At 38.4% G+C, this 23798-nt stretch overlaps 2 protein-coding genes and 1 pseudogene across 2 annotated transcripts; all 3 read right to left on the bottom strand.

The window, feature by feature from the left end:
* Positions 1-291: 291 nt before the first annotated feature.
* LOC103212084 (toll-like receptor 11) lies at positions 292-9474 on the bottom strand. The gene is made up of 2 exons (XM_007958082.2): positions 9470-9474; positions 292-3124 (listed from the first exon to the last, which is right to left on the bottom strand). Exons 1-2 carry the CDS (start codon positions 9472-9474, stop codon positions 292-294), a joined length of 2838 nt encoding a protein of 945 aa, XP_007956273.2.
* Positions 9475-12772: 3298 nt separating this feature from the next.
* LOC103212061 (olfactory receptor 11H12-like) lies at positions 12773-13753 on the bottom strand. Its single transcript, XM_007958064.1, has one exon. The coding sequence runs from the start codon at positions 13751-13753 to the stop codon at positions 12773-12775; it is 981 nt and encodes a 326-aa protein (XP_007956255.1).
* Positions 13754-18007: 4254 nt separating this feature from the next.
* LOC103212083 lies at positions 18008-18991 on the bottom strand (annotated as a pseudogene).
* Positions 18992-23798: the final 4807 nt, after the last annotated feature.

The following is a 23798-nucleotide window of genomic DNA, read 5'->3' as shown; positions in this document are numbered from 1 at the left end:
TCAGATGTGATTCTAAAAAATGCACTCTTGTGTTCTACCTTAGAGGGTGTCTGTGTTGTGAGAGACTAGCAGACATTAGAGCTTTTTTTCTTTTTTCCAATGGGTAACTTGTTTGCCTCCAAGTGCTTTTAAATATATTATTCCATTGGGATTTGATTTTTTCATCTATATTATTTTTAATGGGCAACTGGGCTTGAGCTAAGCATTGCCTACCCATTGCCTGTCCTCCAGTGATGCGATGGTCATCCAGAGATCTGTTGAGAGTTCTTTCCATATGGCTGAATCTCTCTTTCATGGTCTCCAATCTTCTCTTTCTTGTACAGCTTTTCTTAGTCTTCTCCGAAGTTGCTCCCAGAAAGCCACCCACTCAGTACTCCTTTGGGGAAGATTCAAGTAGTCCTCTTTCTGAAGCCAACAGGCAAGGCGGTGGTAGCCATGCAGCTGCTGCCGATCTATAGGCTCCAGAAAGAGCAGCAGAAGGTGAGCAGTTCCAGACTTGGCCACCAAGTGGTAGGTGGCAAGACTTAACTCTAAATTGCACCAGGGACTTCCCAAAGCCTGGTGGCTGAGCACACACAAAGTGGCTCTGCTGCTCTTCATGCTGGCAAACGTTGCGTCCAACCTGTCCTGCCCAACTCCGAAGTCTCTCTCTGGTAAGCATAGCTTTAAACCCTCACCATCTGGAAGAGGTTTCTCCAGGGCAGGAATCAGCTCTGCCAGCACCCAGGTTTGATCTTGCCTACAACAGGATATAAAGACATCATAATGGTAGTGGCTTCTGTGGTGCCAGCCACCCAACTTCCACCACCAGGCATGAAATAGAGTCCAGAGGTGGTGGAGCCAGGGCCATTTAGGGCACCCAAGCAAAGCAAAAATGATCAGCATGAGCACCAGAGTAAAGCTAGTTAGAAAGCTCTGAAGTCCGAGGTCATCTAGGCAGTGAACAGAAAAGAAAGAGAGAAGTGGAGTCTTGGAGTAGTCAGAGGCATTGGCCATGCAAATTGATTTCTGTAGCCCATACACAAAGGTATTTGGGGCCTGTGTTGCCCAAGGCCCTACCCAAGAGCTTTCACATTGGCAGATGAAGGTGACATTTGAGAAATAAACATATTGAGGCATCTGGGGGATAAGTTCTTGGAGGCTGCTGTCCATCCCCAGGGCCCATTCAGAGTTCAGCAGCAGCAGCTGTAGGAGGCCCAGGCCCCTGAAGGTGGAGTCTGAAAGGTTCCCAAAGTTCAGGTTGCTCAAAGTCAGCACTTCTAACTGAGGCAGCTCCTTCAGTAGCACCTCCAGATTCATTGGGCTTGAATAGTAGGGGGGGTTCTCCATGTCCCCCAGCTCCAGCACTCGCAGCTGGGGCATCCCAAACAGTTGTAGGTTTTCTGGTCCCTCATGATTAGACCAGAAGTGCAGGTGTTCCAGGAAAGGAAGCTGTGGGAAGAACCTCTGGGATTGATGGCTAGAGAAAATACTGGGGCTGCAACCTCGCAGGGTGAGGTGGCGCAGGGAAGGGAAGTGGATTGTGACATTGTTCGGATACAGCAACACGTTGGAAGTTTGTAAGGTAAGTTTCTCCAAATATAGAAAAGGTTCTCCATGGGGAACACTAAACTGGATGTAGGTGTTTGCTCGTACCTCTAAACTGAGCAGTGTTGAAGGCCAGGGAGGGTAGAGTTCCAGCATTTCAGGAGAACTCAGACACAGATGGCTCAGCTTCTGGGGACCCTGGAGCAGCCGGCCAGAGAAATACTCTATATGGGTGCCCAGGAGGTTCAGTGAGGTAAGAGCAGGAAGAGAGGAAAGCCAGCCTGGATTCAGCACCTTAATTTGGTTCCAACTCAGATCTAGGGTCTTTAGCCACCTCAATCCCCTTAAGGTCTCATTGGATAAGTTAGAGATGTTGTTACCACCCAGCCAGAGCTCCTGGAGTTGAGGAAGAGAGAAGGCTCTAGAAGGCAGAGCACTGAGCTCATTGTGGGATAGATCTAGCACTCTCAGGTTTGTGCTAACCAGTACTTCCGGAAGCACTAAGGTTGGTCCCAGCTTGTTCATTGATAGGTTAAGCCTTTGAAGCTGGGGCAAGGCACTCAGGAACCTGATTGGCAATGAATGCAGGCCATTGGCATGAAGGTTGAGGTGTTCCAGGGAGTGGAAGCCTGGGAGGTCCTCATCCATTATGTTCTGGATTTGATTCCTCCCAAGGTCGAGTGCTAAAAGCTTAAAGTAGGCTGTCACATTCCTGGGCAATTTTTCTAGACCTGTACCCACAAGGGAGAGGGAATCCAGATGAAGCAACCCTGAGTTTAAGAGTTCTAATGCACTTATCTGGGTGCCATCCAACCTCAGAGAATGGAGCTGGAGGCCATGCAAGGCTCTGATACCAACCCGACTCAGGTGTATGTTGGCAGAGAGATCCAGCATCTCTAGGAATGGGGACCATGGGCTAGAGTTGGCTATGGGTGAGGAATCAGGCCCAAAGCTTGGAAAGAGTCTTTGCAATTCCTGTAGCTCTGTCAGACAGCTGTGTGTCAGGGTCAGATTACTAAGACTGATAGGCAACTGGATGTTCTGGCTAGAATTCAGGCAATAGCCTTGGAATGAAAGGCTGTTGAGAAATCTGAGGGGCTTGAAGGCATCTGGAGGAAGAAATAGACTCAGACAACAGGAAGTGGGGTGCTCAAAGAAAAGGTGCTGCAACTGGTCCAATCCTTGAAATGCTCCAGATGTAATCCTGATGGGGCCCAGCTGTAGCCTTAGGAGCTGTAGTGTGGGAAAGTGCCCAAAAGCATCAGCTGGTAAGATAGAAACTGTGCCCTGGAGACATAGTGCCTCTAATCTCCTGGGCAGTGCTGTCAAGGTCCGTTTCAGGTCATTAACATTGGAGCATGATGCAAAAAGGTGCAGTCCTGGTGCCAAGGAACAGAATGGGATATAGTAGGAGATGTTAGATAACAGGGAGCTGTCTCCTACCACGCAATCAGGAGTAGTCCACGCCCAGCCCAAGCCTAAGCTCATCAAGAGCAGCAGTAAGAGAGAGAGAGGAGTAGTGGGGAGCAAAAGTCTTTCCATCCTTGATACTGCTTCCAGGGAAGGAGCAAAGGTCTTTCCATCCTTGTTACTGCTTCTAGGGAAGGAGGAAAGAAAGATGGATATCAATGTTACCAAAGCTGATGATCCCAGCCCAAGCCCCTCTGACCCATATAACACCTTGGGGAGTTCCACAAGATATCAGAGACACCGTTCTGTGATTAAGATACAAAGGAGACACAACTGACTAGAGGACACACATTGTGCACATTCATGAGAGCCTCCCTTCAAGCAGAGCGTCAGCAGAGAAGGGGACATAGAGGAACAGCAAGAAAAGCCAGTGACTTGGCATGGATCCCAGCAGAGAAACTGGTGACATTTTCCAATCCTCCTGCTGGGGGTGGCTAGGCTAGGTTTTTGAGTTTTTTTAAGGATGGAGTCCTCAGCTTATGAGGGGCTACCTACAACCCTAGGCAGCAAATATGCTTGTCACATAACAGTGGACTGGAGGGGAAAATTGGTGCTGATGCACACATGACAAGACCTTAAACCTACACTTTAATTTGGTCTTTAACCATATGGCATACATAGAACCAATGTCATTATCCTTATTTTATGGATGAGGTAAATGAATGCCAGAGAAGCTAATTAACTTAGTTGAGTTCACAGAAACAGAAAATCACAGAAGTGAGGTGACAATCCAGGTGTTCTGCCTTCAGGTTTGGTATCCTTTACACTACAGTAGTCTTCAGGCAGTACTAGGGAAATATTTCAAGTGAATTCTACTCTTGAGCTGATGGAAAATAAAGAGAGCCTTGAAAGTTAGTTCAGGAAAACAAAGTAAATGTTTGAGAAGTAAATGTAGTAGAGAAAGAAAGCAGAGGAATGAAAAGTTGATGAACAATGGAAACATGAAGTCTTACTGTTTCTGTAGTCAGAACACAGGGCTAGAGGTAGGAGGTAACTTTTTTTTTCCCCCTCATTGTTTATTTGTTCTTCTCCTTGGTAGAACAAATTCTCCATTTCTCTAGTTATCTATTATAAAATGGGCAGTAATCATACATCCCTCATATAGGTTCCTGAACGATGTTGTTGTTAGGTGCCTTGGAGTCAGCTCCTGCTCATGGAGACCCCGTGAATAACAGAACAAAATGCTTGCTGGTCCCGTGTCATCCCCATGATGGGTGCAGAGGGATAGGTGTTAGTTAACCATAAGTGACAGACATTCCTCTCCCAGGAGGGTTTGGGCTTATTCAGTAACTCATGCCAAAGGGCAAAGGAGGATTTGGCATTAGAAGATTTGTTTCAGTCTCCACTGGCTCTCTGCAGGGAGGGAGGCCTTAGTGTGCAAAACTTGAGTTCCTCTAGTCAGCCACATGTCTGCTTTATGTTTTCCCCTTGAGTTCTTCTTGAGGATAGCATGTCTGGCTGATCATAGTAAAGCTGGTGCTAGAAGCACTGAAGCTGCTTTCCTCAAGAAATAAACTTGAAGCAGCCATATATGACTAAGACTTCAGCAAAGGCCTGAGGAGAAGGGTCTGGGGACTCATGACTCAACTTTGCAAAACCATCAACCTCATTACGGCCTCATTACAATCGGACAATAAAACCAGTTGCCTTGAGTAGATGGTGACCCCCTACTTGTCAGAGCAGAACTGTGTTTCATAGGCTTTTCAATGGCTCATTTTCAGGAAGTAGATTGCCAGATCTTTCTACAGAGGAGCTTCTGGGTGAACCCAAACTGTCAACCTTTGTGTTAGCAGCCAAGCACAGTAACTGCACCACCCAGGGATACCTAATGTTACATCATTCTATGTCCATGGTTAGTCTCTTGCATTTTTGAAGAACTGTTTCACAACCCTTGCCTCCCCTCCACCCCAGCTTCCAACAGTGCAAATAATGTGCCATGTTATACTTGAACTTTCTTCTGTATTCTAGTATCTAGGGAGATTTCAATGACTGTATTAGTTATGAGATCTCAGACCAATAAGACACAATCACCTTCATATTTTAAGAATACAAAATAATCTTGGGAGTAGGATAAGGAGCCAAGGATGGTCCTTTGTCCTCAGGAATTATGGGCATTCCTTACTTAAATTACTCACTTAAACTGATAAAGACAATATCACTTAAATTGTCTACAAATGACAGTCGCTCATTTGATGGGGTAAATTCTGGTAAGCCTTAACCTAAATGTCCTCCTTATATCTTGCCTAGTCCCTACCTAGCTCCAGGTACTTGACATTCTCTAGAGATGTCTGGGATCTCTATGTAGGGGAGATGCTCGTTTTTTTTTTTTTTTTTTTTTAAATAAAAACCTTTTTTTTTCTCCCAGCAATTTTCACTATTTGCTCTTCTACCTTATCAGCAAAGTTTACCTGGTACTGGGACAGCAGTCTGCTTACCTTTGAACAGAGGAAAAGGAGATCAGTGGATTAAGAGTCAGAAGGAGTCTCTCTTGCCTTTTGTAGCATAGGTGCAAAAAGCCTTTTCTTCTGTGATTCTTTCCTCCATAATTGCTTGTACCCACTCTCACACGTAGGTGTGACACCCCTCTCATTTTATCAGAGGTAGGAAATGCCAGGGCAAAGTGAAGAGTGCTCTGTGAATCTCTCAACTTCTCCCCAACTGCACCTTTCTTCTTTTACCCTCTCATCTCAACTTTTGCTATTTCGTGTTTCCTCTTTTCCAATCTGACTTGGGGATTTCGTTTCTCACTACTTCTCTATCACATCCTGCTTAGGTCTAAAGAAAAAGTTTCTTTTCCATTTTTCAGGAGAGTTTGCTTCCTCATAATAACACCAACCCCAACCATCTCCAACATTTCTATGCCTCCTCCCTAGCCCAGAGTCTTAATATTAAGCTCCTTTGTAGCAGGAAGAATGAAAAAGAAACCACAATCTTTTTTCTTATTTTTAGGAAATCACAATCTTACCTTAGGGAAATCAACCCTGAAACTAAGGTTGAGGGGAGAAGAAAGTAAAAAGTAGACTTTATCAGAACAGGGAATTTTCTTTTCCAAATGATATGGGGTGCCTAGAAACTTCTAGGAAGGAACCCTTGTAATCAGAGCCAGAACTAGGCTTTGGTAACTTAGTATTCCAAAGAGAGAAATACCTTGTCTTGTAAAACGCTTAACTTGATTAAAACCTTTTCTTTTGGTTACCTAGTGCTGCTGTAACAGAAATATACCACAAGTAGGATGGCTTTAACAAACAAGAGTTTATTCTCTTACAGTTTGGAGTCTTTCAGTCTGAGTTCAAAGTGCCAGGCTCCATTGGCTGGGTGAAAGCCTCTCAACCTTGGGCTTCAGCTTTACCTCCTGCTCCCAGCCCACTGAAGCTGGAGGCTTTTCTTCCCTCAGGAAGCTGCTGGCTGCTGAGGCTGACAAACTCAAGATTTACAAGTGAAAACGCACAGTCCCATTGTTACCAAACAGCATGGCAGGTCACTAATTCAAGTCCATTGAAAGTCCCAAGATCAGCAGAGCATGGCAGGCTGCTGTACAATGACACAGCTACATGCAGGGTTCAAGCGTGCCGTGAATTAGAGACCATTCACAAAGCTGCTTCTTATATACGGGAAGCAGACCACATCCCTAAAGCAGCTACTCAGCTACTTGTGGTAGATCCAACTGTGGAGCTGATTGCCAGTCTCATCATGGGGAATAACTACCACCAACTGCCCAGCCACTCAAACAGGCCCAGCCAAGTTGACACACAACCTTAACTACCACACCTTTTTTGAATATATTTTGTTTTTCTCCCTCTGTTCTTAGAGTAACAATTGTGAAAGCTTGATATGGACACATTAAAGTAGTTCTTTTCTCTTTTGTCTCAAGCATTCATTTTTAAGTACGAAATGATTTACTCTGTTTAGGGATTGTGGAAACAAATTTGCTTTTTCTATATATTCATGAGTTCTGACTAAAATTTTACTCTCTGTAATGTTTTAATTTTTTGATTATTATTATTTCTGTCTTTTAAAGCCCTTCTACCCACTAAACCTGTCTTTCTTGCTGTTTAATCTAACATAAAGCTTTGCTTAAGAGGAGGATCAACCTCTTCAAATCAAAAAACCAAACTCACTGTTGTTGAGTCAGATCTGACTCACAGTGACTCCTTGAGTTTCTGAGGCAGTATCAATATAGAAGTAGATTGCTCAATCTTCCTTCCCAGGAGTGGCTGGTGGGTTTGAACTGCCAGTCTTCTGGTTAGCAGTCAAATGTCTTAGGTGTTATGCCACCAGAGCCTTCAGCCTCTTAAAGTAGATGATTAATTCTAAATTTCCATTATGTATTTAGTTTCTTATTTCGTACTCCAATACCTTGGTGGTAGAGGGTGTTAGTTGCAGGCTTAATATTGAATTTTTTCCTAAACTTCTCAATTCTCCATTCTATACTGGTAATAATGTGCCCAGTTTTTTTTTTTTTTTTTTTTTTTTTTATATAAAAAAGGAATATAAGTGAGTCTCTTCTCTGTTGCCTGAAACTTCAATTTCCTTCCTTAGATAATAAGGTGACCTGGTGGATGGAAACATGTGACAAGATGAATAGATCAAAAAGCTACGAAAGCCTGGGTCCCTAATGACATCCTGGGATAGTCTCCCTCTGGACTGCCACGGACTGTCTACCTCTGGATTATTTTAAGAAAGAAAATCTTTATCTTGCATAAACTGCTGTGTTTGGGTTTTCTGTTATATGTAGCCAAATCTAAGTGTAATATATACAACAATTCTGAGTTTTTGGATATATCTTGAGTTTCTTCTTTGTCTCCACTATTCGAGTGGATAAAGTGTGGATAAAATGAGTTATTTAATAAAAATAATCATTTATTCAAACTTATAAGTTTTGTGTTCTTTGCTTCTCTGGAGAATAAGCTGAATGCCCATTTTTTCAAAAAATGACGTTTTTTACTAGGATGATTTAAAGTATATGTATGGTAGGTAAATGGGTTATTTCTTGAAAAGAGATAGACATTTGAAATACATTGTTAAAGAAAAGAGAAATAAAAAATTGAGAGGTATCTAAGGAATAATTATTCAAATGACCTTTTTAGGAAAGTTGGCTCTTGGAATGGTGGTAAGCAGGGAGCTCAGGTGAGAGGTAGAAACATGTAGCTGGGAAGTCCCTGAAGAAAATTTTCCTGTTTGAGATGATTCATTGGAGTTTCACTTGATTATGTGGTGTATACATCCATTTTTGCTCATTTCTTTCTGTTCCAAACATCTCATATAAAAACTGCAAAGCCAGAGTTTTCTACCAGGAACTTTAGAGAAGGAGCTGATTCTGAGTGAAATAGAAGCACTAGGCAACCTCATTTACTCCTCTCCACCAAGTGACTCCGCTGAAAAGTCTTTGAAAAGCTGTGGAAAAGCACAGCTATAAGGCTTAGCAAAGACAGTAGCATTTTCTTTTCCTTATGTGTAAAAAGAAGACAGATGCAATTAAGTTGTGTCTTAAAGTGTTACTCTAAATTTTATATTCCCTTCCAATCATTATTTTTTTTAACTCTTCATCGTTTGAAAACTGGATAAAGAGTTTATTCTTGAAAACTTATGTAAATCTATTGACTATTAACATAAAAGAGGAAAAATAAATTTAAATTACCCATAATATCATCACTCTATATTTGAATTGGAATTATATAATTATAGTGTTCTGTAATCTGTCTTTTCCACCTAATAGCATAATAAACATTTTACTTCTTAAATATTTCTTATAATTATTCTCCACATAGTGTAGTGATTGTGTTAAAAGAATAGAAAATAAATTCCTTACAAGTATGTCTCCTATATTTGTTTCTTCTTTTCAGCATTCATGTATATATAGTTCTTTGGCCTGCGTGGTCATGTAGTTCTTCTGAAAGTAGCTACATGAGATAGAGCCATCTTTGGGTTTCCAAAGTAGTATCTCTACAGAAGTAGATTGTCCAATTTTCCCTCTGAGGAGTGACTGGTGGGTTTGAACTTCCAGCCTTCTGGTTGGCAGTCAAATGCTTTAGGCATTATGCCACCACAACTCCCAGATTTAGCCATAGTCCCAGGAAAGAATGCATGATAGTGAAGAAATCTTACTGAACTTGAAGTCAGTAGAACTAGTTGTTTCATTTATCATTTGTATGACCTTGGACAACACACTCAGTTCCTTTGGATTTCATTTATGAAATGACTAGGAGACTATCTACCCTAACTATGTTATAGAGTTTTTGTGAGGATGGACTGAGAGAGTATGCCAAAGTATTTTGTAAATGACAAAGAGTTTTGCAAATGAAAGATTATATTAATTAGCTTTACAAATGAAGATAATAATGATAATATTAATAATATTTATGTTAAGAGATAATAATACAATGAAAGATAATATTACTAAAGATAAAGTTGATTAATAATAATATTAATCAACTCCATATAATACTATGCATAAGGTACTATACAGATTTACCGCATTTACTCATCATAGCCACTCTGATGAAAGTATTATCCCTAGCTCCATTATGCACATAAGAAAAACCAAGATGGAAAGTTTAAATAATTTGTACAAGTTCACACAGTTAGTAAGTGATAGAATTTATATTTGAAAGCAAACAGTCTGATTCCAAAGTGTTGACATTTTTTGTCTATAGTAGTAAAGAGTGTGGGCTCTGGAGTTAGTATTCCTGAGATCAGATACCATCTTCCACTAAGTTCTTCTTTGTGCCTGTTTCATCCTCTGTAAATTGGAGATATAATAGTACTGACCTAATGTCTTTGGGTTGTCATGAGTGAGAAATGAAGTAATACATATAAAGGACTTAGAACAAGTGTGGCACAAAACAAGTGTTTCACAAAGTTAATTCTTATTCCTTTCAATATTGTCAGTAAGACAACGTGGTGGTGAGTTTGCAAATCTAAAATTGTTAGACTAATAATTTTCTTTTCTTTTCTTGTAATACTGCATTCCTTTGTACCCTGTACACTCATTTTACCTGAGATAAAATATATAAAGTTTCATTATATAAATAAATTTTACTTTGTGAGTGAATTAGTTGCAATCAAGGGAGGTTAAATGCTTGGTCAATTTAACAAAGATATAACCAAAAAACCAAACTCACTGCCATTGATTGATTCTGACTCAGAGTGACCCCCACTGGGTATATGAGGTGGTAAATCTTTAAGGAAGTAGATTGGTCTGTCTTCCTTCCCTGGAGTGGCTGGTGGGTTTGAACTGCCAGCTTTCACAGATATAAAGGCAGCTAATAAAAGCCATGACTCATAGTTGAAAGCAGAAAATACTTTCTCTTTTCATTTCCCCTAAGGAAACAACTAACCAGCACCTATTTTTAAATACCTTGCTCTGTTCTAAGAAACTTTTAAATGTTTGGGGAAAAAAAAAAAAGAATATTCTTATTGCTATTCTTAAATTATCTCTCTCTGCTCTCCTTCTGTTTCCTTGGAATGTGGTTTGGCTTTGATAAATTATAGTGTTAAGTCAAATAATTTAATACTATGGAAAGAATTTTGAATCAACCATAGTGTTTGGGGTGATAAGAATAGACAATAGGAAAGCTAGTGGCTGCAGAAATGCATGACTTTACTAACTCCAGAGAGGGAGCTCTGATGGAGTTTTGATGGAAATATTGCCTGCTTTGACGATCTGTTCTTCAGAGCCCTTTACTGATCAGATCTCAGGAAACTTAAAAATTATATTCTCTGGGGAGGGGATATAGGGCTAGGAAAAATCCTTAATAGACTATATAAAACAAACAAACAAACTAAACTCAAACTCATTGCCCAAGTTGATTGTAACTCATGGCGACCCCTGTTGGGTTTCCGAGGCTGTAAATATTTATGGAAGCAGACTGCCTCATCTTTCTTCCATGGAGAAGGTAGTGGGTTTGAATCACTGACATTTTGGTTAGCAGCCGAATGCTTTTCCACTACACTACCAGAGCTCCCTGATGGATTGTATAAGTGAGATATATGTGGCAGAATTCTGATAAGTAATATTGACAATGGGGTTTGAGAACTTCTCATATCAAAGGAGCAGATAGCTTTTCTATCTGAGATGTCTATGCTAAAACTTAAAATAACTTGCTACTTTTTGAACTGAATAATCCATGCCTTTGCAAGGAAATTGTTATAAGATAAAAATGTTAAAAGAAAAATTGTTGCATGCATTTTGTGTTCTTCTATCCTGGATCTTCTGGGAGAGTTCTGTTTTTATAGGTTAGATGATGAGTCTTAATTTGGGTTTGTAAAAAATCATCATAGCAAATGCTTGTGAAGATTATTTTGAGATTTCTTTTTTTAATAGAAAACAAATGGAAACAACTTTAATGTCCAACAAAAGTTGTGGTGGATGGAAAGAGGATGTGGAATTTGTAGTAATATTACCACTGAATGCTGAGTATTCATTCTGTAAGTAGTCATTATTGTGTACTGGTGGAATTTCTTTCTTTCTAATCTTCCTCCTGCAAATTCCCTCTCTTATTATGCTTCACAAGCCATCTTCAAACTACTTGAAAGGAAAACACTCCTTCCAGGAAAATGTTCATCTCAATACATAAAAATTCACAATCCATACAATATTACTTCAATGAAATAATATAAAACTCACTGCTGTCGAGTCAATCTTGACTCATAGCGACCCCTCCTTGGGTTTCCGAGGCAGTATCACTACAGAAGTAGATTGCCCAATCTTCCTTCCGTGGAGTGGCTGGTGGGTTTGAACTACCAGCCTTCTGGTTAGCAGTCAAAATGCCTTAGGCACTATGCCACCAGAGGTGTCATGAAATAATATAGTTCCTAAAAATGATGATCATAAACTTTCCATATAAGAAACAAGTTTGACATATTAAATAAAACAGACACCATAAAAATAGGAAGTTGTGTTAGAGTGATTGAATTATGGATGCATTTTTGCTTTAGAATTTTCCTTAACAGCATCATAATATTGTTCAGCAACAAATAGCAGTAACTATGTTACTGTTCAGCAACAAATTTAATGCAAATAATTTATTCCCAGGTGAAACATTTTCCCTCTTCAATTTTTAGGATAAGATATTCTCATCAAAAACTCAATTAACTGATCCATTAAAGTTTTCTTTTCTTTTAATGATACTTCATTTAGATAAAAATATTAGGTGAACAGAATACTGCATTTCTGAATATTTTAGCTGATGTTATTATACATGGAATTAAAATCTGCCTTTTAGGAGCTTAAAATGAGGTAATATGAAAACAACATATGAATGGATGCCATTAGGAAAGAATGTTATTATTATCCCATAGAAATTTTGGATATATTGCTTTCTAAGAGTTTGTCAGAAATGACCATATCACCCAAGTAATTGAGTAAAATATAAGAACAACAATCAGAAAAGTATAGCTTATTTTTTAAATTTTATTTACAACCAAATAAGCAAACAAAAACAGTTATAGTTTTATTGATCCTTGAACTATAAATTATCAAGTAGAACATAGGAATTTTTATCACAGATTAGCCATATGAAAACTATTCAAAAAATACTCAAATGTGTATATTCCTTAGTTAATGCACAGCTGAAATGCCAAAGTGGAACCCAATAGTTCAATTTACCTACAAAATTTGACCATTGTCTGATTGTAAATTATCCCATAGAAACTTACTTTAATAAGTCAAATCAATATCACTAGACTTATACTTGAAGATTTGGATAACTATGTAATGTTGATTACTTTTTATTGAGTATACTGACCTAATCCTGAAGAAATCATGTAGTATGTCTTAGCTTATGTTGAAACTTCCCAGAACTTTTCTTAAGGCTGCCTTCATCTCTTTATTCCGGAGGCTATAGATAAGGGGGTTGAAAAGTGGGGTCACCATAGCATAGAACAAGGTTGCAACTTTTTGCATCCCAGCAGAATGTCCAAGTCCTGGGCTCACATACATGACCATCAGGGAGCCATAAAACAGTGATACCACAGCTAAATGAGACCCACAGGTTGAGAAAGCTTTACGTCGCCCACTGGCTGAAGGCACACGCAGCACAGCTAAAAGGACAAGAGTATAAGATCCAAGGATGAAGAGGAAGTTACCAAAGATAACTAATGAACTTAGAGTGTAGCAGAACATTTGGATTGCTGGAGCGGAGGTACATGCCACTGCAAATAGTGGCCCTGGATCACATACAACATGGTCAATAATGTTTGGGCCACAGAAGGGCATCTGAGAGATGAGAATAATGGGGATCAGGAACCACAGAAATCCACAAATCCAACAGATAATGACTAGTTTGACACAGAGATAACTGGTCATGATATTAGGGTAATGCAAGGGACGACAGATAGCAAGGTACCGATCAAAGGCCATGATGGCTAAAAGGAAGCATTCAGATGTGCCCAAAGAGAAAAAGAAATAGAATTGGAGGAAACAACCAGCAAAGGAGATAGTTTTTGTCTCTGAGAGAAAGTTGACCAACATCTTGGGGACTGTAGAAGAGACATACCAGATTTCTAGAAAGGAGAAATTTCCCAGGAACATGTACATAGGGGTGTGGAGCCTCTGGTCACACCACAGTGCACAAATAATGGCCCCGTTTCCTGTTATGGTCAGAATATATGTTGTAGTGAAGAGTGAGAAGAGGAGGATCTGAATCTGCCACTCAAAAGAGAAAGTTAGGAGTATAAATTCACTCACAAAAGCAAAACTGGAATTTTTCTTGGAGACATTCATTGGGTCGGTAATCTGCAAAGTTAAGAGACACATTATTATCAATTATGACTAATCTAAAATGTGCCATTTTTAGAATGAAGTGAAGACAATGAACATGTCATTTTCCAACAGAATCATCAATTAAAAAGGGAATGTTTCTACCTATTCTTGGCCATATACTTTCAGTGTTGGGCACAGAAGGTAGCTGTCTGCATAGAAACACGTTTACCTGTTTCTAAACCTCTCTCTTTCTATGATACCATGAAAGAACTATGTAAAGTTAAATCAATTTTTAAGCTTGTTATTTTTGGGCAGGGTTGTTCTGTGACAGTTTCCACCTAGAACTTAGCACAAAGTTAGTATTTAATAAATGTACTTATTTCTTACCTAAACCCATCCTATTATGCAATAGAGTCAGAAAGGAGGTTTTAGGTATGACTTTTCACCTCTGGGTTAAAGATATCACTTAATATATCATATAAAGATGCAAAGGAAAGAGATATACTTTACATTAAGTTGGCATTCATTCCTTTAAAACCTATATATCTGACTTTTTGTTGCTGCTGTTGTTTGCATAGGCATCATAAAAATGTGATTGCATAATATTACTTACCGATATTGACTTTTAAGGTTGTATTGTTGCAATATCTTCTGTATAAAACAATGGCTTTAAGTTTATTTGTAGTCGTTCACTTTTGCAGAAATTTGCAAAAGGAAAGGAAAGTATGAAGTTTTATTTTTAATAATTTTTTTTTCCTAAATGTTCAGGATTGATTTTCCTTATATGCTTGTGAAAATTAAACAAAATTTTCTACTACAGAAGCTGGGTGACAGAAGTAAAATTATTTGTCTTATCATAAGTAAACTTCTTTTATTTCACATTCTCATGGGAAAGATATCAAGGATGAGGGGGTCCCTGGATTTTTTTTCTTTTTTGTATTTGGCAGTATTCCTCAATATGAGTCCCAGAAGTCATGAACGTTTACATTCTGGGCATTAACACAAAATTTTAAAAAGAAGTTCTTCCCCTAGCCTGCTCTCCACTCCAGCCCACTGGTGAGTCTTTTAGAATGGTTCAGTGGAAGCTGTGTTTATGTGTCTTCCAGTAACTTGTACCTCTTTTTAAATTGCCCTAAACCAGGAGCATTATGAAATCAGTATTAAGAAATTATGGAATGAAAGAAGATTGACACAGGGGTGTCACAAACCTCAGCAAACATCAACAGATGAAACTATCATGACCTTGATCTGGATCACATCTCCAAAGGAGCTATTTGATAAACTATATACTTCTGTCTCCAGCTAAATAGTTTTATTGCTGCACAAAATTAAAAGTGCCCTTTCTTCATCACATATTTACCTGGCACTTGGCCTCTATACATTAGAAAAGTTCTTCTTCTCTATGAATCTTTAAAAAGTTGACAATTATATGTTCTGTGAGGAATTAGGAAAGAGTTGTGACAACTTTTCTGAAGCACTGTGATTTACAAATAGCTTTTCCATCTGGAATATCCAGAAGGATGCCAGGAGTATCCAGAAGACACAGTCTGAGGAACTGTAAGATGCAGTGTGTTGTAAAAAGTTCAGACATGAAGTTGAGAAACATTTCAAATGTCACTGTTGGTGGGTTGGAGACTACAGAGGTAGGATGTGGAGAGCCAGGTAAAGGAAATGCTGAGATACAGAGGACATTGATAATAAAATTTGGAGAAATTGGAAATGACTTTTTAGAAGAGCTGTTGTTGTTAGTTACCACTGGGTTGATTTCCACTTATAGTGACCTGTGTGATAGAGTGGAACTGCCTCATATGGTTTTGTAGGCTGCAATCTTTATAGGAGTAGGTCACTAGGTCTTTCTTTTGCAGAGCCACTGGATGAGTTTCAGTAGCTAACCTTTCAGTTAGCAGCTGAGTGCTTAATCATTGTGCCAACTGACCTCCCAAGAATGGCAGAAATCTTTACATATGAAGGTAAAGAGCAAGAAGCATTACTATTTAAATCAACTGATTGAAATACTTCCTAACTAATATGAAATAAATACAGATATACCTTGGAGATATTGCTGGTTCAGTTCCAGACCACCTCAATAAAGTGAATATTGCAATAAAATGATTTACATAAATGTTTTGGTTTCCCAGTGCATATAAAGATTATATTTACACTATACTGTAGCCTATTAAGTATGCAATAGCATTATGAAAAAATTTGAAATATTATGAGAATTACCAAAAGGTGACACAGAGACAAGAAGTGAACACATGTTGTGGGGAAAAAAACAGCAATAGACCTGCTCTATGCAGTTTTGCCACAAACTTTCAATTTGTAAAAAACGTAACACTTGAGAATTGCAATCATGCAAAATACAACAAAATAAGGTATGCCTGTATTTACTTTAATTAATTAATGTCCTTTCCATTTTTACTTAAAGCATTTAGGGTCTACATGATATGATTAATTCATCCAGGTAGAAATGTCTCAGCCTACGAAACCACATGGGGCAGTTCTATATATTGGAATTGACTTGATTGCACACAATAATAACTATGCTCTCTTTTTCTCTCATTAATCTGAATTTAGGTATTTTGACAACTTAACTCTTTGTTCTAATGCTCATGTTTTGGGCTACATTCTAGAAAAGGGGAAGACTAGTGTTATTTTGGATGGAAGTCACTTCCAAATTAAAGCTTGTTCTGGGAATAAATCCTCCATTGGACAAAAGCATAAAATATAATGTTGAAAGTATTTTAATATTCATACATCAACAGGCTCTCTTTTAAGACTGATTCTTTTTATCCTCACAACACTGCAAAGAAAGTTCTATTATGATTGCTACTTTACACATAGGATAATGGAGAGAGACACTTATGAAGTCATACTATTAATGGCTTCAGAATTTGAATTTAGGTGAATGTTTTTGAGGTTCTATGTTTGGTTTCCAGACCTACCTCTGATGTATGCTGCAGAAGCATCCCTCCTACCTCAAGACAAGGCTATGTGTCTTTCTGTTTCCTTCCTAGGAACTTTTCTGAAGGTAGGGGTGCTGCCTGGCCCACCAATCAATGCATCTTAGAAATATAGGGGAGTTAATATCCCCAGGGGCAATCAGGGACTAGTTGATTAATGCCTGAGCCTCATGACATTCAGATAGACAATTGTCAGAGGTTCCAGTGGAATCAAGTCCCAAATGACTATAGTAGGTTTTCTTCTTCCTTCTTCCTGGGACCTTTTCCCAATAAACTACTTATATACACAAGTCCTTGCCTCAAGTTCTTCTTTTGGGACAAACTGAACAACTGCCTTCAATTGTGTTAAGAACAAATGATTACTTACTACCTATTGCAAAAGGATTTATTATCTGATAGTTAAAGTTACTAGCTTTCACAGTAGAGAGAGCAGTACTTAATTTTATTCATTTAATGCCCTAACTAGAACTTTATATATCTAAGCAATGAATCATATTAAGAATCAGAATAGGGAAGTGGGAGAGGAACAATTAAAGAAGAGGATGTGTGAAATAAGAACCACATGGAACTTCAACTGTAGGTGTGTTCCTTGGCAGATTAGGCTTATGAAAATATACATATGTAAAATGAGGTCTGGAAATGGAAACTATTAATGCTTCTGTACTTCTTGGAAACTTTTCACTTAGCCCCAAGGGCACAAAAAACCCAGCTTGGAAACTACTTCTATAATATAATATGACCAAACACATGCTATTTTGAGTTGAAATGGAGGAATAATATGTACTCTATATCTCAGAAGATTAAGGTCTGTTGTAAAGGGCTTTGCCAAAGCTAACGAAGAAGTAACTTCCATAGGTAGATCTATGATTTATTTTGATTCTTACAAAGAACACAAGAGCACATGATTCATCAAAGTTCATACTCAATTAACATTTGAGTGCTTTCTACATGTTTGGGATTGTTTTTGGAAATTATATACTCATTATCTCATTAAAGCCTCATACTAATAGTTCTCTAGTATAGAAATGCCTACTCCTGTTTTACAATTGAAGTTAAGTGACATGCCAAATTTACATAGCTGATAAATGGAAGAATTAAGTTCAGATCCAGATCTTCTGATTTGAATTCCTTCTGTTTTCCAAGACATCACAATAAGATTGGTAACCTAACTAGAAGCGGAATAGAAACACAAGCCCTTCCTATTTTAAAATGTACATATCTAGTATTCTGTTGACTGACATTGTCCCTAACACTGAACTTCCACCCACAACCCCAGATATTCAGTGAATATTTACTGAATGAATGATTGTAAAATGAGTGAAAGTAAAAAGATAGTTTAGCTAGATTATTCCACACTCCTCCTGGTCCTGTCACCAAAAGCTTCTAAAGACATTTTAAACATTTCCAGAACTCTCCACAGAGCATTTTTCATTTCCTTATTCCTAAGACTATAAATCAGGGGGTTGAAGAGTGGAGTCACCATTGCATACAACAAGGTCATGATCTTAGGCATCAACGTGGAGTGGCTGGACCCAGGGCTCACATGCATCACCATAAGAGTACCACAGAATAGCAGTACCACAGCCAGGTGGGATCCACAGATTGTAAAGGACTTATGCCGACTAGATGCTGAGGGTAACCTAAACACAGTAAGTATAACCACAATGTAGGAGATGAGGATGGAAAGGAAGCTAAGGAGGACAATGAGGGAGCTTAGAGTATAGCTGGCAAGCTTGGAAATGGGGGCAGGAGCACATGAGAGGGTCAGTAATGGACCTGAATCACATACAAAATGGTCAATTACATTAGGGCCACAGAAAGGCAGTTGGGAAATGAGAATAACAGGTACCAGATATCAGAGAAAAGCCATATATCCAATAAGAAATCACTGGATTGAAACAATGTTGTCCAGTCATAATTGTGACATAATGGAGAGGGTGACAAATAGGAAGATATCGATCAAAGGCCATTGTGGAGAGAAAGAAGCACTCAGTAGAGCCCATGGAGAAGAAAAAATGTAACTGGAGGAAGCAACCAGTAAAAGATATGGTCTTAGTCTCAGAGAGGAAGTTGACCATGTGTTTGGCACTGTGGAATTGACATACCACATCTCCAGCAATGCAAAATTGCCCAGCAGGATGTACATAGGAGTATGGAGACGTTGATCCCAACACACAGCACAGATAATGGCTGTATTTCCAATGAGAGTCAGGAGGTAGATGCCAGAGAAGATCATGAATAAAAACCATCTGAATCTCCTGACTGCAGGGAAAACCCAGAAGAATAAATTCACTGATTTGTTGAAGGATCCTGACCCAGAAATGTTCATTTAGTCAGCAAGCTGTGTTGCAAGGAAACATTATCTTCCTGAAGCCAAATCCAAACAACTGAGCATAGCATGCAAGGCTCTTCATGATCTGATCTTTCTCAACTTCTTTAGCCTTATCTCCTTCCCTGTGCCCCCTTGAACCCTCTGCTCTAGAAGAAAAGGACAGCTGAACTTCTACAAAATGACATGTTGTTCTCTCTACCTAATATCTATTGCTTCTTTCTTTTTTTCTCTCTTTCCTCATCTTCATCCAAACCTCTTGAACCCCTTCCTTTTCTCTCTCCCTTTTATTTATTTATTTATTGGGATAGGGACCTACGTGACTTGCACTTGCAATTTATAACACTCTTCACTGATTTCCTCCTGCAAGAAATATTGCTGGACTACCCAATCAAATAGTAATTCTTTGTGCTTCCATACTATGCAATGTATGTGTGATAAACTTATTATACTCTAGTGGAACTGTTTTTTTTTTTTTTTTTTTTTAATGTCTTTAACAGTTTAAACTTAATAAAGGCAGAGACTGTATTTTTCATCTCTGATCTACTGATGTTTGGTTCAGCACAGGCAACTATGTAAGCACAACATATTTGTTGAATTAATGTTAAACAGATGTATCATTTTTTTTAAGATAGAAGAAATGAGAACATTCTAAAAACTATGGGATTGAATTTTTCTGTGCTAAGGAATTATATCATTTTATACTTTGTTTTATGGTTATTTCTTTGCATTTCTTAATTTACCTACTGAACTCTAATCTTCTGAGAATAATGGGCAAATGTTAATCATTTTAAATATTTTTCTATGTCTAATATCTTATTAGGAGCTCTGGTAGCATAGTGGCTAAGACACTTGACTGCTAACCAGAAGGCTGGCGGTTCAAACCCGCCAGCCACTCCTCGGAAGGAAGGTTGGGCAATCCTACTTCCGTAGTGATACTGCCTCGGAAACCCAAGGAGGGGTCGCTATGAGTCAGGGCTGACTCGACGGCACATAACAACAACAACAACAAATATCTTATTAGGAGCTCTGGTAGCATAGTGCCTAAGGCACTTGACTGCTAACTAGAAGGCTGGAGGTTCAAACCCACCAGCCACTCCTCGGAAGGAAGATGGGGCAATCTACTTCCATAGTGATACTGCCTCGGCAACCCAAGGAGGGGTCGCTATGAGTCAGTCCGACTCGACGGCACATAACAACAGCAACAACATCTTATTGGCAATATGTGTTTTGCAATATCTTGTTAAATGAGTAAATCTTATTTTTGCCACTGATCGAACCTTAATTCAGTTATCTTTCTGTTAGGGAGCCTCAATCAATTTACTTATGTGAGACAATAGTCGTTCAATTGGATTTCAAAGCTGAGAAGTAGCAGAGGCAGATGAGAGCAAGAACATGTCCAAAAGAAGAAGTGGTAGACCCATGTGGTATAAGACTAGAATAACTAAACTTGCCCGTTACCCACAGTTGCTCCAATTTTAAGGAGCTCTGGTGGTGTAGTGGTTAAAGCATTTGGCTGCTAATCAAAAGGTCGGTGAACCATGGATCATATTGAGGGCCTTTCCTTTCTCTCTTTTGACCATAAAGAAAAAGGAGAGGATCTCAATATAATCCAAAGAATCTTACAGGATATTTTGGGAACAAGAGTAAGGGGCTACTCAAATTTCTTTCTGGGAACTTCTTGGTATCTTATATAGTTTGTACTCATATCATCAACTGAGACCATAGTTTGGTTGTATAAGCTGCTTAGAAATTAATGCCCAAGGTCTTAAGGTGAGTACATGTAATCCTTATCTATAAATGTATTTTTTCCCTCAAGACTGAATTGCTCAGTAATTCCAGCACTTTCTGTCCTAATAGATTTTTTTTTTTTTTTTTACCAGCTCTGCTTTTCTCCTTGAGGCAGTTGCTACTCTAACTCATGTTTTCTGTAAAGATATAGTTAGAAGAAAAAGACTCTATGAACCCCTTGGAAATGGGGAAGTATAAATGGAGGATGAAGCCAGCCAGGGAGATTGAGTTGGCATTTGAAAAGAAACAGGGGTTGATATTACAGAGTATGAGGGCATTGGTGGTTCAGTAGTAGAATTTTCACATTCTCACCTTCCATACAGGACACCTGTGTTTAATTACCAGCCAATGCATCTCATGAGCTGCCACGAATTATTTGTCACTGGAGGATGATGTGTTGTTATTTTGCTCAACAGGTTTTAGTGGAGCTTCTAGATTAAGGCAGACGAGGAAGAAAAGCCTGGTGATCAATTTCTGAAAATCAACCAATGCGAAACCTGTGGATCACAAGGGCCAATCTGTAGCTGTTCCCAGGAATGGCACAGAACCAGGGAGCATTTTGTTCAGTTGTGCATGAGACTGCCACGACTTGGTCAATCACTATACATGGGTAATAACAACAAAAATAACATATTGGTTTACATCATGTTGATGATTTTCTAAAATCTTTAATGATATTGTCTCTGACCATCTAATGAAAATTCATAGCAACTTGGGGGAAAGAAAGAACAAAATTACTCACATAAGTTAGGAAAATACTTTTTTTTTAGGGATCGTTCTGATACTGGTATTAAGTACATTGATTTATATTCAGTTTGTTAAATTCTTCTTTGGAAAGAGCTCCTAGACAGTCACTATATTGGTTTGGCCAGATTTTCTGCCTGGGTTTCTTTCTCCAGTTAGTAGTGATATTATGGAGTCTATTTTTACCAGATAAAACCATCTTTGTGATTTCTCCAGCCTTGATTACTATTAGACAATTTTACTCACTTGTAAGTTAAAACAAAACAAAAACACTAAAGTTCTTTCCATTTTAAAATACATTTATGAGACACCAGAAAACAAACTTGCTTTTCCTGATTTTTCAACTTACTTGAATGTCCTAATGGATGGTAATTGTTTATTGTAACTGTTCTCTTTCATTCTGTATTTCTTTGGGACCCTATTGAAATATGTAGATACAACCTCTAAAATGGAGCCAAAGAAAAAGTTATTTTAATCTTGCTTAACGTGATCTTTTATGGGTTATCGGTCATAACTAAACTCTTATTGTTTTCAAAAGAAAGTATATGTAACTTAGAGTTATACAAAGCTAGGGAAATTAATATTTTAGAAAATAAGTTCCTCAGCATTTACCTCAGTTAATGACAGACACTACCGTTTTGCCCAGAAATTGAAGATGTTTGGGTTTTGTCCTTAAGATCTTTCATTGAGGATACCAAGAACAATGAAACAAAAAATTACAAGTACATTTCTAGAAAAAAAAAAAAATAGGATAAGGGCATGATGGAATTTCTGCATTCTTGGGGCCTAAGCTGAGATAGGAACCATACAGCAAAGGTCAGTGGTGCCCCTTCTTCTCCACCTCAGTCTCAAAGTGTGGATTCCCAGGAACTTCACTGAGAAACAAATCCTATTTTGTACAATTAACTTTGTGATGACTGCCAAGAGTCTCATCAGGGAGAAGTCTGTAAGATGATGTAGATGAGAATGTTTGGCAGTCTGAAATTTTTAATTTGGAAGAAAGGATTCAAGCACCACCTAAAAGACAAGTCTAATAAAAATAGAATGTATGCTGTATTACTCTCTTTTTATCCTTGGTCAGTATTTCCAGAAATTTGATAACCTTGTGTATTTTTTTTTTTAAAAAAGTGATTTCCCACCTCAAGGATTCCTATGGGCAGGCCAGTCTCCCAGGTTAGCATCTGCCTTTACCTTGTATAATTAGATGCCTTAGGGAGACGGACTAGGAAAAATAAAAAGCAGGCATGTGGAATGAGTATGTGGCTGTGTCTCATGAATTCATGGCTAATTATGAATGGTCCTATATATTGTGAAACTAAGGTTTCTCTAGGGAAAGGAAATATATAGTTCAGCCATATAGTCAATCTCCAGAGATATGTAGAAAATTAAAAAACAGAACAGAACAGATTTTTTCCTTTTGTGAGGAAGAAAAAAGAATTTAAAGAATTTGAAATTTTGTGTCTAGTGGATAAAATAAATCCCCTTGTGGTAAGATTTATGGTTTTTTGTTTGTTTGTTTATAAAACTGATGGTCTAATCTTAGTGGTCTAATATTAGCTCTATACAGTTATAGTTTTCTCTTAAGGTTCTAGTAAATGTTCTCAATATTCTAAGTTTTGTGTGTAAAACATGAGTTAACTTTTTCAATAATTAGAAGAGGCCATAAACCAAAAATACCTACTCTAACATATTTTTTAAGATCTCACCATCTGAATCATTATTTAGAGAATCTAGAGACCAATGTATCAGCCCACCACTCATCTGTCAGTTTGTCATACTGTGGTGACTTGTGTGTTGCTGTGAGGCTGGTGGTTATACCACCAGTATATCAAATACCAACAGGGTCACCCATGGTGGACAGGTTTCAGCAGAGCTTCCAGACTAAGACAGACTCAGAAGGAAGGGGCCACCCACTTTTCAAAGAATTGGCCAGTGAAAACCTTATGAACAGCAGTGGAACACTGTCTGATATATTACTGGAAAACTTTATGAATAGCCCTGAAATGTTGTCCACTATAGTGCCAGAAGAGGAGCCCCTAGGTCAGAAGGCACTCAAAATACGACTGGGGAAAAGCTGCCTCCTCAGAGTAGAGCTGACCTTAATGATGTGGATGGAATAAAGCTTTTGGAACCTCCATTTGCTGATGTGGCATGCCTCAAAATGAGAAGAAACAGCTGCAAACATCCATTAATATTTGAAAGAGAACATGGAATGTACAAAGTATGACTCTAGGAAAATTAGAATTGAACACATAAAGATTGATATCCTAGG

The sequence above is a fragment of the Orycteropus afer genome, unplaced genomic scaffold (genome assembly GCF_000298275.1).
Source record: "Orycteropus afer afer isolate SDZICR_OR568_19922 unplaced genomic scaffold, OryAfe1.0 scaffold00844, whole genome shotgun sequence".
Classification (NCBI taxonomy): Eukaryota; Metazoa; Chordata; class Mammalia; order Tubulidentata; family Orycteropodidae; genus Orycteropus; species Orycteropus afer.
The sequence above is the reverse complement of the archived record's forward strand: the minus strand, read 5'-3'. Positions and strand labels throughout refer to the sequence as shown.

Bases quoted from the DNA above. Each gene is read 5' to 3' on its own strand.
- LOC103212061 (XM_007958064.1), bottom strand. From the start codon at position 13,753: ATGTGTCTCTTAACTTTGCAGATTACCGACCCAATGAATGTCTCCAAG.